The sequence below is a fragment of the Mesoplodon bidens genome (genome assembly GCF_964165515.1).
Source record: "Mesoplodon bidens genome assembly, chromosome: 12".
Taxonomy (NCBI): domain Eukaryota; kingdom Metazoa; phylum Chordata; class Mammalia; order Artiodactyla; family Ziphiidae; genus Mesoplodon; species Mesoplodon bidens.
Genome location: NC_138168.1, coordinates 87,909,094 through 87,924,532, shown reverse-complemented (window position 1 = coordinate 87,924,532; position 15,439 = coordinate 87,909,094). Strand labels below are relative to the sequence as shown.

Sequence of the window (15,439 nt, the reverse complement as noted above, 5' to 3'; positions counted from 1 at the left end):
GGTTTCAGTTTTTCACCATTGAAGACGATGCTGGCTGTGGGTTTGTCATATATGGCCTTTATTATGTTGAGGAAAGTTCCCTCTATGCCTACTGTCTGCAGGGTTTTTATCATAAATGGGTGTTGAATTTTGTCGAAAGCTTTCTCTGCATCTATTGAGATGATCATATGGTTTTTCTCCTTCAATTTGTTAATATGGTGTATTACGTTGATTGATTTGCATATATTGAAGAATCCTTGCATTCCTGGAATAAACCCCACTTGATCATGGTGTATGATCCTTTTAATGTGCTGTTGGATTCTGTTTGCTAGTATTTTGTTGAGGATTTTTGCATCTATGTTCATCAGTGATATTGGCCTGTTGTTTTCTTTCTTTGTGACATCCTTGTCTGGTTTTGGTATCAAGGTGATGGTGGTCTCGTAGAATGAGTTTGGGAGTGTTCCCCCCTCTGCTATATATTGGAAGAGTTTGAGAAGGATAGGTGTTAGCTCTTCTCTAAATGCTTGATAGAATTCACCTGTGAAGCCATCTGGTCCTGGGCTTTTGTTTGTTGGAAGATTTTTTATCACAGTTTCAATTTCAGTGCTTGTGATTGGTCTGTTCATATTTTCTATTTCTTCCTGATTCAGTCTTGGCAGGTTGTGCATTTCTAAGAATTTGTCCATTTCTTCCAGGTTGTCCATTTTATTGGCATAGAGTTGCTTGTAGTAATCTCTCATGATCTTTTGTATTTCTGCAGTGTCAGTTGTTACTTCTCCTTTTTCATTTCTAATTCTATTGATTTGAGTCTTCTCCCTTTTTTTCTTGATGAGTCTGGCTAATGGTTTATCAATTTTGTTTATCTTCTCAAAGAACCAGCTTTTAGTTTTATTGATCTTTGCTATCGTTTCCTTCATTTCTTTTTCATTTATTTCTGATCTGATCTTTATGATTTCTTTCCTTCTGCTAACTTTGGGATGTTTTTGTTCTTCTTTCTCTGATTGCTTTAGGTGCAAGGTTAGGTTGTTTATTCGAGATGTTTCCTGTTTCTTAAGGTGGGATTGTATTGCTATAAACTTCCCTCTTAGAACTGCTTTTGCTGCATCCCATAGGTTTTGGGTCGTTGTGTCTCCATTGTCATTTGTTTCTAGGTATTTTTTAATTTCCACTTTGATTTCTTCAGTGATCACTTCGTTATTAAGTAGGGTATTGTTTAGCCTCCATGTGTTTGTATTTTTACAGCTCTTTTCCTGTAATTGATACCTAGTCTCATAGCATTGTGGTCAGAAAAGATACTTGATACAATTTCAATTTTCTTAAATTTACCAAGGGTTGATTTGTGACCCAAGATATGATCTATCCTGGAGAATGTTCCATGAGCACTTGAGAAAAATGTGTATTCTGTTGTTTTTGGATGGAATGTCCTATAAATATCAATTAAGTCCATCTTGTGTAATGTATCATTTCAAGCTTGTGTTTCCTTATTTATTTTCATTTTGGATGATCTGTCCATTGGTGAAAGTGGGGTGTTAAAGTCCCCTACTATGAGTGTGTTACTGTCGATTTCCCCTTTTATGGCTGTTAGTATTTGCCTTATGTATTGAGGTGCTCCTATGTTGGGTGCATAAATATTTACAATTGTTATATCTTCTTCTTGGATCGATCCCTTGATCATTATGTAGTGTCCTTCTTTGTCTCTTCTAGTAGTCTTTATTTTAAAGTCTATTTTGTCTGATATGAGAATTGCTACTCCAGCTTTCTTTTGGTTTCCATTTGCATGGAATATCTTTTTCCATCCCTTTACTTTCAGTCTGTATGTATCTCTAGGTCTGAAGTGGGTCTCTTGTAGACAGCATATATATGGGTCTTGTTTTTGTATCCATTCAGCCAATCTGTGTCTTTTGGTGGGAGCATTTAGTCCATTTACATTTAAGGTAATTATCGATATGTATGTTCCTATTCCCATTTTCTTAATTGTTTTGGGTTCATTATTGTAGGTCTTTCCCTTCTGTTGTGTTTCTTGCCTAGAGAAGTTCCTTTAGCATTTGTTGTAAAGCTGGTTTGGTGGTGCTGAACTCTCTCAGCTTTTGCTTGTCTGTAAATGTTTTAATTTCTCCATCAAATCTGAATGAGATCCTTGCTGGGTAGAGTAATCTTGGTTGCAGGTTTTTCTCTTTCATCACTTTAATTATGTCCTGCCACTCCCTTCTGGCTTGTAGAGTTTCTGCTGAGAGATCAGCTATTATCCTGATGAGGATTCCCTTGTGTGTTATTTGTTGTTTTTGCCTTGCTGCTTTTAATATGAATTCTTTGTGTTTAATTTTTGACAGTTTGATTAATATGTGTCTTGGCGTATTTCTCCTTGGATTTATTCTGTATGGGACTCTCTGTGCCTCCTGGACTTGATTAACTATTTCCTTTCCCGTATTAGGGAAGTTTTAACTATAATCTCTTCAAATATTTTCTCAGTCCCTTTCTTTTTCTCTTCTTCTTCTGGAACCCCTATAATTCGAATGTTGGTGCGTTTAATGTTGTCCCAGAGGTCTCTGAGACTGTCCTCTGTTCTTTTCATTCTTTTTTCTTTATTTTGCTCTGCAGCAGTTATTTCCACTATTTTATCTGCCACCTCACTTATCCGTTCTTCTGCCTCAGTTATTCTGCTATTGATCCCATCTAGAGTATTTTTTATTTCATGTATTGTGTTTTTAATCGATGCTTGATTCATCTTTAGTTCTTCTAGGTCCTTGTTAACTGTTTCTTGCATTTTGTCTATTCTATTTCCAAGATTTTGGATCTGGGAAATAGAATCTTCGATCATTACCATCATTATTCTGAATTCTTTTTCAGGTAGACTGCCTATTACCTCTTCATTTGTTAGGTCTGGTGGGTTTTTATCTTGCTCCTTCTCCTGCTGTGTGTTTTTCTGTCTTCTCATTTTGCTTATCTTACTGTGTTTGGGGTGTCCTTTTTGCAGGCTGCAGGTTCGTAGTTCCCGTTGTTTTTGGTGTCTGTCCCCAGTGGCTAAGGTTGGTTTCGTGGGTTGTGTAGGCTTCCTGGTGGAGGGGACTAGTGCCTGTGTTCTGGTGGACGAGTCTGTATCTTGTCTTTCTGGTGGGCAGGTCCATGTCTGGTGGTGTGTTTTGGGGTTTCTGCGGACTTTTTATGATTTTAGGCCACCTCTCTTCTAATGGGTGGCATTGTGTTCCTGTCTTGCTAGTTGTTTGGCATAGGGTGTCCAGCACTGTAGCTTGCTGGTCGTTGAGTGAAGCTGGGTGCTGGTGTTGAGATGGAGATCTCTGGAAGATTTTCGCCGTTTGATATTATGTGGAGCTGGGAGGTGTCTTGTGGACCAGTGTACTGAAGTTGGCTCTCCCACCTCAGAGGCACAGCACTGACTCCTGGCTCCTCAATTTGGGATGATTTGTTGTCTATTCATGTATTCCACAGATGCAGGGTACATCAAGTTGATTGTGGAGCTTTAATCCGCTGCTTCTGAGGCTGCTGGGAGAGGTTTCCCTTTCTCTTCTTTGTTCTCACAGCTCCTGGGTCTCAGCTTTGGATTTGGCCCTGCCTCTGCGTGTAGGTCGCCGGAGGGCATCTGTTCTTCGCTCAGACAGGACAGGGTTAAAGGAGCAGCCTCTTCGGGGACTCTGGCTCACTCAGGCCGGGCGGGAGGGTGGGGCACGGAGTGCGGGGCGAGCCTGCAGTGGCAGAGGTCGGCGTGACGTTGCACCAGCCCGAGGCGCGCCGTGCGTTCTCCCAGGGAAGCCGCCCCTGGATCCCGGGACCCCGGCAGTGGCGGGCTGCACAGGCTCCCGGAAGGGCGGTGTGGACAGTGACCTGCGCTCGCACACAGGCTTCTTGGCGGCGGCAGCAGCAGCCCCAGCGTCCCACGCCCGTCACTGGGCTCCGCGCTTTCAGTCGTGACTCGCGCCCGTCTGTGGAGCCCCTTTAAGCAGCGTTCTTAATCCCCTCTCCTCGCACACCAGGAAACCAAGAGGGAAGAAAAAGTCTCTTGCCTCTTCGGCAGCTCCAGAGTTTTCCCGGACTCCCTGCCGGCTAGCTGTGGCACATTAGCCCCCTTCAGGCTGAGTTCTCGCCGCCAGCCCCAGTCCTCTCTCTGCGCTCTGACTGAAGCCCAAGCCTCAGCTTCCAGCGCCGCCCGCCCTGGCGGGCGAGCAGACAAGCCTCTCGGGCTGGTGAGTGCCGCTCGGCACCGATCCTCTGTGTGGGGATCTCTCCGCTTTGCCCTACCCAGGTATGTGGGGAGTTTCTTGCCTTTTGGGAGGTCTGGGGTCTTCTGCCAGCGTTCAGTAGGTGTTCTGTAGGAGTTGTTCCACGTGTAGCTGTATTTCTGGTGTATCCGTGGGGAGCCCGGTGCCTTTTCTGGGACTTCCCTGGTGGCGCAGTGGTTGAGGGTCCGCCTGCCGATATGGGGGACACGGGTTCGTGCCCCGGTCCGGGAAGATCCCGCGTGCTCTGGAGCGGCTGGGCCCGTGCTTTTGGGAGGTCTGAGGTCTTCTGCCAGCATTCAGTTCTGTAGGAGTTTTTCCACGTGTAGATGAATTTCTGATGTATCTGTGGGGAGGAAGGTGATCTCCACGTCTTACTCTTCCACCATCTTGAAGCTCCTCCCAAGTTCCATATTTTTTGACAACAAAGAAGAAGAGCTTATGTGTATCAGACACTGTGCTGAGTGCTGCATCTGTATTATTCTTTTTAAAATTCTCACAAAAGCCTAAGAGTTAGGTACTATTATCATCTCCATTTTGCAGATAAGAAAACAGCATTTAGGGTCAGTTGATTTGCCGAAGGTGACAAGGCAAGGCTTGGGCTGGACCTAGATGGACACGTCCTGGGCTATAGAGATTATATCCCGAGGAAATTGTACACAGGCATCTGCAGCATCAATTTCTTCTTCCATCTAAATATGAGTTATGAACGTTCACTCAACATGTTGAAGAGCTGAGACTTTTCTAGCACACACCTTAACCATCCCCTGCCCGAGTCCATTTCTGGGAAGAATAAGTGACTAGATTTACCCCAGTTGGCTTCAAGCCTGGTTATTTATTTAAACCTCCTCCTTAAATTATGCTTCACTCTACATTTTTGTCTGGGCAACGGAGGTTTGGTTATGACCTTTAAAATGAATAATGATGAATAATGCAAAAATAAACTGGCAACAACAACAACAAAAACCAGGCAAAGGCATTAGGTTTAATCAGCAGTTTTTGCCTCACCAGATGAAACTATGTTGCAGATACATTAATTTAAAAAACCCTGGCACAAAAATTGAGAATTAAGTTATAACTTTAAGGGTAGAGTCTCCTTAGATATTGCTAACCATGTTTTCAAAGTGCATACACTGGGTGGATGGTTATATAATTGGAAGTTGTTTATAATACAACATTACCTGGTTACTCTGCAGGAGGTAAAATGAGGCACGTTAAAAGCATGCGCTAATGATTAGTGATGAGCATTCTTTCATGTGTTTGTTGGCAATCTGTATGTTTTCTTTGGAGAAATGTCTATTTAGGTCTTCTCATTTTTGGATTAGGTTGTTTGTTTTTTTGATATTGAGCTGCATGAGCTGCTTGTATATTTTGGAAATTAATCCTTTGTCAGTTGCTTCGTTTGCAAATATTTTCTCCCATTCTAAGGGTTGTCTTTTCATCTTGTTTATGGTTTCCTTTGCTGTGCAAATCAAAACCACAATGAGGTATCACCTCACACGGGTCAGAATGGCCATCATCAAAATATCTACAAACAATAAATACTGGAGTGGGTGTGGAGCAAAGGGAACCCTCTTGCACTGTTGGTAGGAATGTAAATTGATACAGCCACTATGGAGCAGTACGGAGGTTCCTTAAAAAACTAAAACTAGAGCTACCAGATGACCCAGCAATCCCACCATTGGGCGTATACCCTGAGAAAACCATAATTCAAAAACAGACATGTACCACAATATTCACTGCAGCTCTATTTACAATAGCCAGGATGTGGAAGCAACCTAAGTGTTCATCGACAGATGAATAGATAAAGAAGATGTGGCACATATATACAATGGAATATTACTCAGCCATAAAAAGAAATGAAATTGAGTTGTTTGTAGTGAGGTGGATGGACCTAGAGTCTGTCATACAGAGTGAAGTCAGTCAGAAAGAGAAACACAAATACCATATGCTAACACATATATATGGAATCTAAAAAAAAGAAAAATGGTTCTGATGAACTTAGGGTCAGGATAGGAATAAAGACACAGACGTAGAGAATGGACTTGAGGACAGGGGGAAGGGGAAGGGGAAGCTGGGATGAAGTGAGAGAGTAGCACTGACATATATAAACTACTAAATATAAAATAGCTAGCTAGTGGGAAGCAGCTGCATAGCACTGGGAGATCAGCTTGGTGCTTTGTGACCACCTAGAGAGGTGAGATAGGGAGGGTGGGAGGGAGACACAAGCTGGAGGGGACATGGGGATATATGTATACATATAGCTGATTCACCTTGTTATACAGCAGAAACTAACACAGCATTGTAAATCAATTATACTCCAATAAATATGTTAAAAAAATAAAATGAAAGCATGGACTGGTGTAGCTGGATTCAGTGAGTGTAGTAACCCGTTGTATAAGGATTGAAATAAAAGTGTTTATGTGTAATAACTGTCCTCCTTTAAAGTAGTTCCACTTACAAATTTTCATAATGCAATTTTTTTCACTTATACTAATTTCTACCTGAACTTTTTAAGTATTCTTTTTTGTTCTACTTTTATTTATCATACTAGTCATTTGTGATCTTAAGATGATATTTAAGATAATATTTTAAGATAATATTACATTTAAAATATACTAATATTTTGAAGGATATGTGAAGTTAATCCAGTAATTTTGGCTGGTGGAAGGATGTTCTAAATATTTGGTAATCATGACTACATTCTATTTAATATGAATTTTGCTCTCATACTATCATACCTGCTACAACTTTCAGATCATTTAAAATGTGGGAGAATTTATTGACCTGGCAAATATTTATTGAACGTTTACTAAGTTCAAGGAACTGCCCTAGTCATTTGGAACATATGAAAAAGGGTGCAGTGTTGCATACAGGGGAGTTGTAACAATAGGAAACGTGGGACAAGTACATAGTGAATGTGGGGCGAAATTCTTTTTCCAATTTACGTTAGGTTGGAGTGGACATGATCTCCATATTTTTAATGATCCAAAGCAGGTTTCGTACAGAAGAGATGATTCCAGCAGTGTGCATTGAATGGATTTCATGTGGAACTGCCTTAGACTAATTATTTCAATACACATTGTTCCAACTAGAACTAATGGATACTATCAGGCCAATATAAGGAAAAATGGGTTGTGCAAAGATGAGCTTGCTGGGCTTCAGAGATGGTATTGATTTTGTTCATTCAATGTCTATTTATTTTTTTCATGAGTCATATATTTCAGCAAATGCCGTTGAGCACAAGCTGAAGGACCACCATCCAGAAATACAAGAGCAAGAATTCTGGTAAATGTTGGGGGAGAAGATTCTCTGTGCCGTAGTTCCGTATCACAGGGTCAAGGTCACAAGTTCAGAAACTCTGGCCCTGGGTCTGTTCCACAGTGGGCTCGTAGGAATCAAACAGGACTGCGGTTACTCCCTAAGCAGCTAGGGGAAGGGGTAAACTGAGGGAACATGGCCAGTTAGAGCTGATCAGTGGAGCTAAGTGATGCAGACAGTGATCATATCCTCAACACTTAAAATACAGAACTAAGCTATAGTCAGAAGGAGGCAGGAGGGCAAGAGATGAAAATACTAAGTGCCAGGCTAAACAGTGGGGAGGAGGTGGATGAAGGCTGTGAAAGATGCTTCATTCCAGGGACTCCTCCTTATTTGATGCTGGTTTCCTGATGTTAGGACAAGTCTACTGCTTAAAGGTGACAAGATTAAGCTGGATCCTTTCCTACTCTTAGAGGTAATTATTTAGGGAAATATCTTTTACTTTTGGGGAAATCAAGGGAAGAATTTTTATAGGAAGTGCCATTCCAACTGGACCTTGAATATATGGGTCAGATTTCAAAGATGGTGATGACAGTGGAGATGGGTGGAGGGTGAGCAGTACCCCAGTTGGTGTCGGGAATGGGGACGTGGTGGAGGAAGGGATGGAGAGAAGCTCTGTTCTACCTCTGAGACTAGAAAGTACCCAGGTCTCCACCCACCTCTGTCCTCCCTCACAGTGCCTCAAGTTCAAACCTTCCCCCTTCCCCTTCTCTCCAGCCAACATTGTTTGTATATCAGTACACTTAACAGCCGGCTACTGGACTTCTCAGTGTGACAGAAGAATCTTCTTAATATTGTTAACTGTGTGTCTGACAAGGCAGGGAGAGAGGAGACAAGACACATCATTTTTATTTATTCTTTTCTGTGCTGTCCAATTTAGTAGCTTCTACCCACATATGGCTGTGCTAATATAAATTACTTCAAACTTTTTTTTAAAAGAGTCGTTCCTGAGTAGTTCCTAGCCAAATTCTCAATAGGCCCTTGTAGCTAATGGCTACTGTATGGGAGAATGCAGATGGAGGACATTTCCATGGCCACAGAAAGTTCTCATGGGCAGCTTGTTCTACTTAATATTTTAATAAGCTCATATGTGATAAAATAATTTTAAATCAGTTGTGTTCCTATTGCTTTATAGTGTATTGATACTGAACATTATTTTACCTAGGTATAAAATATGTTAAATCTCACTGTCTTCTCCCCTAGAAAACAAATTATCCAGGCAATTAAACACTTGATTCTCTGTGATGGAAACTTCTGAGGCCAATGAAAAGTTTTCATCAGAGTCAGAATGAGTTTTCTTAAGTATTCATTTATCTTATTAAAACAACGTCTTCAGGCTGTAAGCCCATTATCTAAAATACATTAAAAATGGAAACTGTGCATGTTATGCTCATTTTTCAAAAAGACGATGCAAATAGTATATTCTTTTTGAATAGGGGCTTTACTCGATAAGTGGTGAATATTGTTAATGCTTTTGGCAATTTTTTGGACCAAGACAACAAGAAAAGAGAATGAGAGAAAAGAAAAGACTTGAGGAAGGATTATGTTAATCAGACAAAGTGGGAGAGAAAACCTAAAGATAATGATAAAATGATAAAGCTAAGGAAGCCTTATGGATGCTTTGAAGGGACATAGGGACTCACACTTTAACAGAGCCCTGCACACTAACTGTGTTTTTAACTTCTATCCAGGAAAAAAAAAAAATGAACGTCTGAATGAAACGAATACACTGTAAAATCATTTCATCGTAGACTAACCCTTCTGGTTCATGATAAAATAATTATGTAAGTTTATTGATGGCTTGGGCTGGAGGGGAGAACTTAATTGTAAGCACGCTCTTCAGCAGGGTGTCTAATAAATCTGTGTTTATAAACTTTAGCTGTTGGGCTTGCTGTAAATGAAGCCCTACACAGTGGGTTGTGTCCTTCCTCCAAATTTTTTTTCCAAATTGTTTCTGAGAAATGCATTTACACAAGATGCTCCATAAAAGGAAGACTTCTGAAGTCTGATAAAGTTAGGCACGTGCTATGCTCCATAATTCCTGTCTTCACGGAGTCTGCAAAGTCCTGCAGCGAGAGCACATGGTTAACTTGGCAACACCTAAAATGTTCTGACTACACAGATGTAGAGAAAAAATGTATGGACACCAAGGGGGAGAAGTGGCAGGGTGGTGGTGGTGGTGTGATGAATTGGGAGATTGGGATTGATTTATATACACTAATATGTATAAAATGGATAACTAATAAGAACCTGCTGTATAAAAACATAAATAAAATTAAATTAAAAATAATAAAATAAAATAAAATGGTCTGACTAATGATTCCCCGATATTTTGGCTTGACACCTTTTAACAGCTTGCAAGCCACTGTAGTGTTCTGTAAGGTATACTTAAAATATACCCAATCAGACCATGAATAGAACAGCTGAAACAACCAAATCACTCAAAAACTCTTGTTTTAGGTGAAAAAAGTTCTTCTTTTTAGGGTGTTGGAGGATTTAGGGGTGAAGTAGCATCATGTCTGCAACTTAATTAAAAATCATTCAGCCAAAAAAGTATATATGTGTATATATGTAAATGTACACACACACAAACACACAGAGTGTGCACACAAAATATGGCAAAAAGTTCACAATCAGTAAATTACAGGGAAGGTTATAATTTGTAAGATTTTTGAAATATTTCTCTAGGTTTGAAAACTTATTATATAAAAAAAAGGGAAATCTATAACACAAACACAAGCTGCTTTGATTATTTTGGGCAGCGAAGGGGTTGCAATATGGAAGAGTTAATTAGGAGAGAAAAATAATTTTAAGATCCAAACAGAAGTTTGAGAAGGGGAAGATTCCTGTTATTGACTGGAGACAGCTATATACATAGAGGAAAGTTTGGGGGGGTCATTCTTCCCATTGCCTTGCTTGTTCCTTTAGGAGCTACGGCTCCATTTTTAAGAGTCTGTACCTTAGACCCTTCCATCAGGCTAATGGGAACATTGCCCAGAAGATGGTCAGGATGCTGTTTGTGCTTTTTCCTGTCCTCTGCACTCCAGACCTCAGCATGGCACAGAGAAGCTTGCCAACTTGAAATAGTGTGATGTAGGCAATGAGGTGGGGAAGCCATCCTGAAAAGGGGCTCCTAAGATTTGCCGGAAGCCCCCACTGCTTGAAAAAGTAGAGCCAACAGCTTGAAGTGTGCTGTAACCAAGACTGGCCTGACCTTGATCTTCCTTAGACTGGCTATTAATCCCCAGCTTGCGCTGGCTCTGGGAAGCACTATGTAATAGATTGCATGTCATCTTGTATGCTTCTAGGGCAAGGGCATGGGCATGCAGTATTTTCTGACTAACTTCTCAAGGACTTTAGTGCAGGTTGTGGCACACAGAGGTGGGTATCCCAATCTTCATATTCTGCCTGGCTCTATCATTAGCTGAAACAATATTGCCAACGTTGCTGTTGCCCTAAGGGAGAGAGAAGAGTCATTTAGTTTCCTGCAGTTTCTGAGATGCTTCGTCAAGTCGTTGCTAATACGCTCTTTCAACAATGCTAGTGTCTCTGCAACCCCGACTCCCCTTTGTAAGTGTTCATTTTCCACTCTTTCTCTTCTTCCCCCCTCTTTTTCTGTTTAACCTTTACAGTAGGTTATAAAAATTGTGAATTGGCTTTGTTCATATTGCTGATACAAGTTTTAATGATAAAGGCTCCTACCTTCTTCACTAAGCTTGTCATGGTACACATTAAAATTGTCAGAGTTCTTGTGATCTTCTGTCAGTTGTTATAGTATTTCTATAGCTTTAATATATGGTTCTATCTGTTGCATTTATGATATACATAAAACCTTAAGAATATATTTTATCTAATTATTATATTTGCTAATAACAATGTGATATTTATAGACTTGAATATCTTCCATATTAAGGCACTAAAGCTGCAAAAAAGTGACAGAAAATCATAGTTTTTTATCAATACAAATATATATTTATAATTCATCTTCCTTTTCACACTGAAACTAAATAGTAATCTCTGAAATTAATAATTACAAATATATTACCAATAAATAATAAAATTATAAAACTTGACATCTTTATTGTGGTTTACATTTTACAAACTATTGTCACCTATAGTATTAGTAAAGATGGCTAAACAAATGACACTTAAATATGTCTACAGAGGCACTTTTTGTAAATTAGTAAAGCAAATGGAGCTACGTAAGACTTGAGGATCTTTTTTGTTTTCTCATTATTTTTGTACTAATTGTTTTCAATAAACCATATGCATTTGAAAGTCTGAAAGTTTTTGCTCATAATGATCAAACATACTTACTATTCATTATTTCTAAATGTTCTTTGTGATACTAATAAAATTTTAAACAAATCTTTATGCCGTGACCTTTCATGTTAGCCCCACCCATTAAGAAGTAAAGTAAGGATTAAAAGAACTATTTGGTAATTTTAGAAATTTGGAAGTTAGTTATTTCACTGGTAAGTGTGTCTGAATAAAGTTAGTTCCTTGTAGATGTAGAAGTGTGGAACAGTTCAAAAACATTCCCCTAATTTTTTCCTGTATGGTGACAGGAATAATATTTTCCTGTATGGTGACATTTGAGAGAAATGATCAGAGATGTTTAACTATCTATTTTTTGTGTGCAGCTTTTGCTCTTGAAAATGTATTATTTGAATGGCATTTGTCTATGTAGAGGACACTTATGAAATGCAAAGAACCGATTTTTGCACACAATCGCTGAGTCTGCTAAGCCCCTCAGGGCTTTTGCTTTACTTTATGTGTGACTCTGTGTTGGAAAGTCTCATTGGAAACTCAGCAAACTGTGATCATTATCATTCATATCATGAGAAAAGGGGTAGTTTGTCCCTATAAATAAGATTTTAAGAGAAAAAAATCTGGAGCCTTCAAAACTGGGTACAGACACATGAAATAAAATTCAGGAGCAGTGGTCCCTAAATTTCCAATGGTCTTAGATTCTTGTCCTTTTAAAAACTTCAACAGCAAAGTGTGCGTTTAATTTCCCTGTGTTGCAAATACCCTTGGCCAGCTCTTCCGGCAGCAGGCTGCTGCTTTGCTGAATAAGTCACAGGGCTGTTGGCAAGAAGAAGAAAAGATTGTCCCTCTTTTGAGCATAAAACTAGATTTTCTATTGGGGTTGGCCAAAAGGTTTGTTTGGTTTTTTCCGTAAGATGGCTCTAGTAGCACTTAGTTGTCTTTAACTTAATTCGAATTGTTAGATTGTGACAGCTGTCAAATCAGCGTGCATTTAAAAAAAGATTTATCAAAATTGGCAAAGTTTTGTGTAGCCATTTTAGTATTGAAGATGGAAGAAAAAAGCAACATTTTTGGCATATTATGCTTTTTTTATTTCAAGAAAGGTAAAAATGCAACTGAAATGCAAAAAAAAAGATTTGTGCAGTGTATGGAGAAGGTGCTGTGACTGATTGAACGTGTCAGAAGTGGTTTGTGAAGTTTCGTGCTGGAGATTTCTTGCTGGATGATGCTCCACGGTCCGTTAGAAGTTGATAGCAATCAAATTGAGACATTAATTGAGAACAGTCAACGTTATACCACACGGGAGATAGCCGACAGACTCAAAATATCCAAATCAAGCATTGAAAATCATTTGCACCAGCTTGATTATGTTAATCGCTTTGATGTTTGGGTTCCACATAAGTTAAGCAAAAAAACCCTTCTTGACCATATTTCCTCATGCAATTCTCCTCTTAAACGTAACGAAAATGTTCCGTTTTTCAAACAAATTGTGACAGGCTTTGAAAAGTGGATGCTGTACAATAATATGGAATGGAAGAGATTGTGGGGCAAGTGAAATGAACCACCACCAACCACGCCAAAGGCTGGTCTTCATCCAAAGAAGGTGACGTTGTGTATATAGTGGGATTGGAAGGGAGTCCTCTATTATGAGCTCCTTCCGGAACCCAAACGATTGATTCCAACAAGTACTGCTCCCAGTTACGCCAACTGAAAGCAGCACTCGACAAAAAGCGTCCAGAATTAGTCAACAGAAAGCACATAATCTTCCATCAGGATAACAAGACCGCCTGTTTCTTTGATGACCAGGCAAAAACTGTTACAGCTTGGCTGAGAAGTTCTGATTCATCCACTGCATACACCAGGCATTGCACCTTTGGATTTCCATTTATTTAGGTCTTTACAAAATTCTCTTAATAGAAAAAATTTCAATTCCCTGGAAGACTATAAAAGGCACCTGGAGCAGTTCTTTGCTCAAAAAGATAAAAAGTTTTGGGAAGTTGGAATTATGAAGTTGCCTGAAAAATGACAGAAGGTAGTGGAACAAAAGGGTGAATACATTGTTCAATAAAGTTCTTGGTGAAAATGAAAAATGTGTCTTTTATTTTTATTTAAAAACCTAAGGCACTTTTTGGCCAACCTAATAAATTAACTAGTTGTATCTTCATTATAATATTTATCCCTGTAATGTTTCAAAATGTTCCTGAGGAGTTAGTTTTAAAATTTGTCTAAATTTGGATTCAGCATTGATTGGCTACTTCCTCTGCTTTCTTTTTTTCCCAGCAGGTAGACCAACCTACAACAGCTTTTATGTCTACTGCAAAGGCCCCTGTCAAGGAGTACAGCCAGGAAAGCTCAGGGTGCGGTGCAGCACCTGCCAACAAGCGACGCTCACCTTGGCCCAGGTAAGGAGAAGTGGCATGCGCAAGCTGCCCTGAAAAATGAATGTGTATTTCCAGAGTTGCCTTTCGGGGTTTCTAATCAGATATCACCCATTACTGAAAAATTGACTTCTATGTGGTTGTAATGGTTAATGGTATCTGAAGTTTCATTTAAAAATATACTGCTCTGTAAATTGTAGGTACTACAGGGTCATTGCCCCCATTTCTTTAATCCAGGCCTATTGAAAGGGAATATAGAGGCTGATTTTTTATCAAAAAGAGGTTGGGGGTGTCTTTTAGAAGCAGCCAAGAAGGATCCTTCTAAGATCCTGGAAATGTTTCACATCTCGATCTGTGTGATAGGAACATGGTTGTATGCATATGTCAAAAATTTTTGGACTCTTCATTTAAGGTTGGTGCACTTGAGGTAAGTGACCCTCCATAAAAAAAATGAAAAGGAAAGTTGTGGATCAAGGACCAGTATGCATATAAAACAGGGTTGGAAAGCACGATGTGTTGCCGCCTCTGCTTGTTTTGTGCAGTCCTCAACCTGAGAATGGTTTTTATATTTTTAAGTGGTTGGGAAACGTCAGTAGTATTGTGTGACATGTGAACAGGACATGAAATTTAAATTCCAGCGTCGTGATAAAGTTCTGTCAGGACACAGCCCCTCCCACATATGTGCACGTTGTCTGTACCTTTATTGTGCCCTAGATCAGAGTTGACTGGATGGCCTACAACACCGGACATGTTTACTCTCTGGCCCTTTAGAGAAAAGGTTTGCCAACTGGCCCCTGATATAAAACATAGGCACAGTAGTTCATGGCTTTAGCGTGATAGTTGTGTAGGATTTGGCTAAATGTAATGTGGATGCCAATGTGTGTAGGGGAGCAGAGGGCATTCTGGTCAGCTCAGTGCTGAGAGCACAGCCCAGGAGGCACAGAAGGACAAAGACTTTTACAGGTGATTAGGGGCTGAAGTGTAGAGCAGCACCCCCGTGGGCACATCAGGCCCCAGTGACGGCTAGAGCATTTATATTTTATTCTGCAGGCAGCAGGAACAAAGGCAAAGCGTCACAACAAAGACCACGTACAAAACGATGTTTTAAGACTATTTCTTGGTGCTGTAACAGTTTGTCACTGGGATTGAGGCTGGTGAGAGATCAAAGGCAAAGAGGTTAATTAATCACCTATTAATTAATTAATCACCCTTACTGGATGTAAGGGAGCATTGTGAAAGAACCTGAAGGACATACCG

General features: G+C 39.9%; 1 protein-coding gene across 6 annotated transcripts in view; it reads left to right on the top strand.

Annotated features, from left to right (window-relative positions):
* PRKN (parkin RBR E3 ubiquitin protein ligase) overlaps nucleotides 1-15,439 on the top strand; it is a 1,303,276-nt gene that overhangs the window by 484,682 nt on the left and 803,155 nt on the right. For 5 of the 6 annotated variants that reach the window (XM_081250471.1, XM_081250469.1, XM_081250474.1 and 2 more), the window contains exon 4: nucleotides 14,085-14,206. In XM_081250471.1, the coding sequence (XP_081106597.1) occupies nucleotides 14,085-14,206 (122 nt within the window). The remainder of the gene's footprint in view (nucleotides 1-14,084; nucleotides 14,207-15,439) is intronic. The other variant, XM_081250470.1, reaches the window with a different exon arrangement.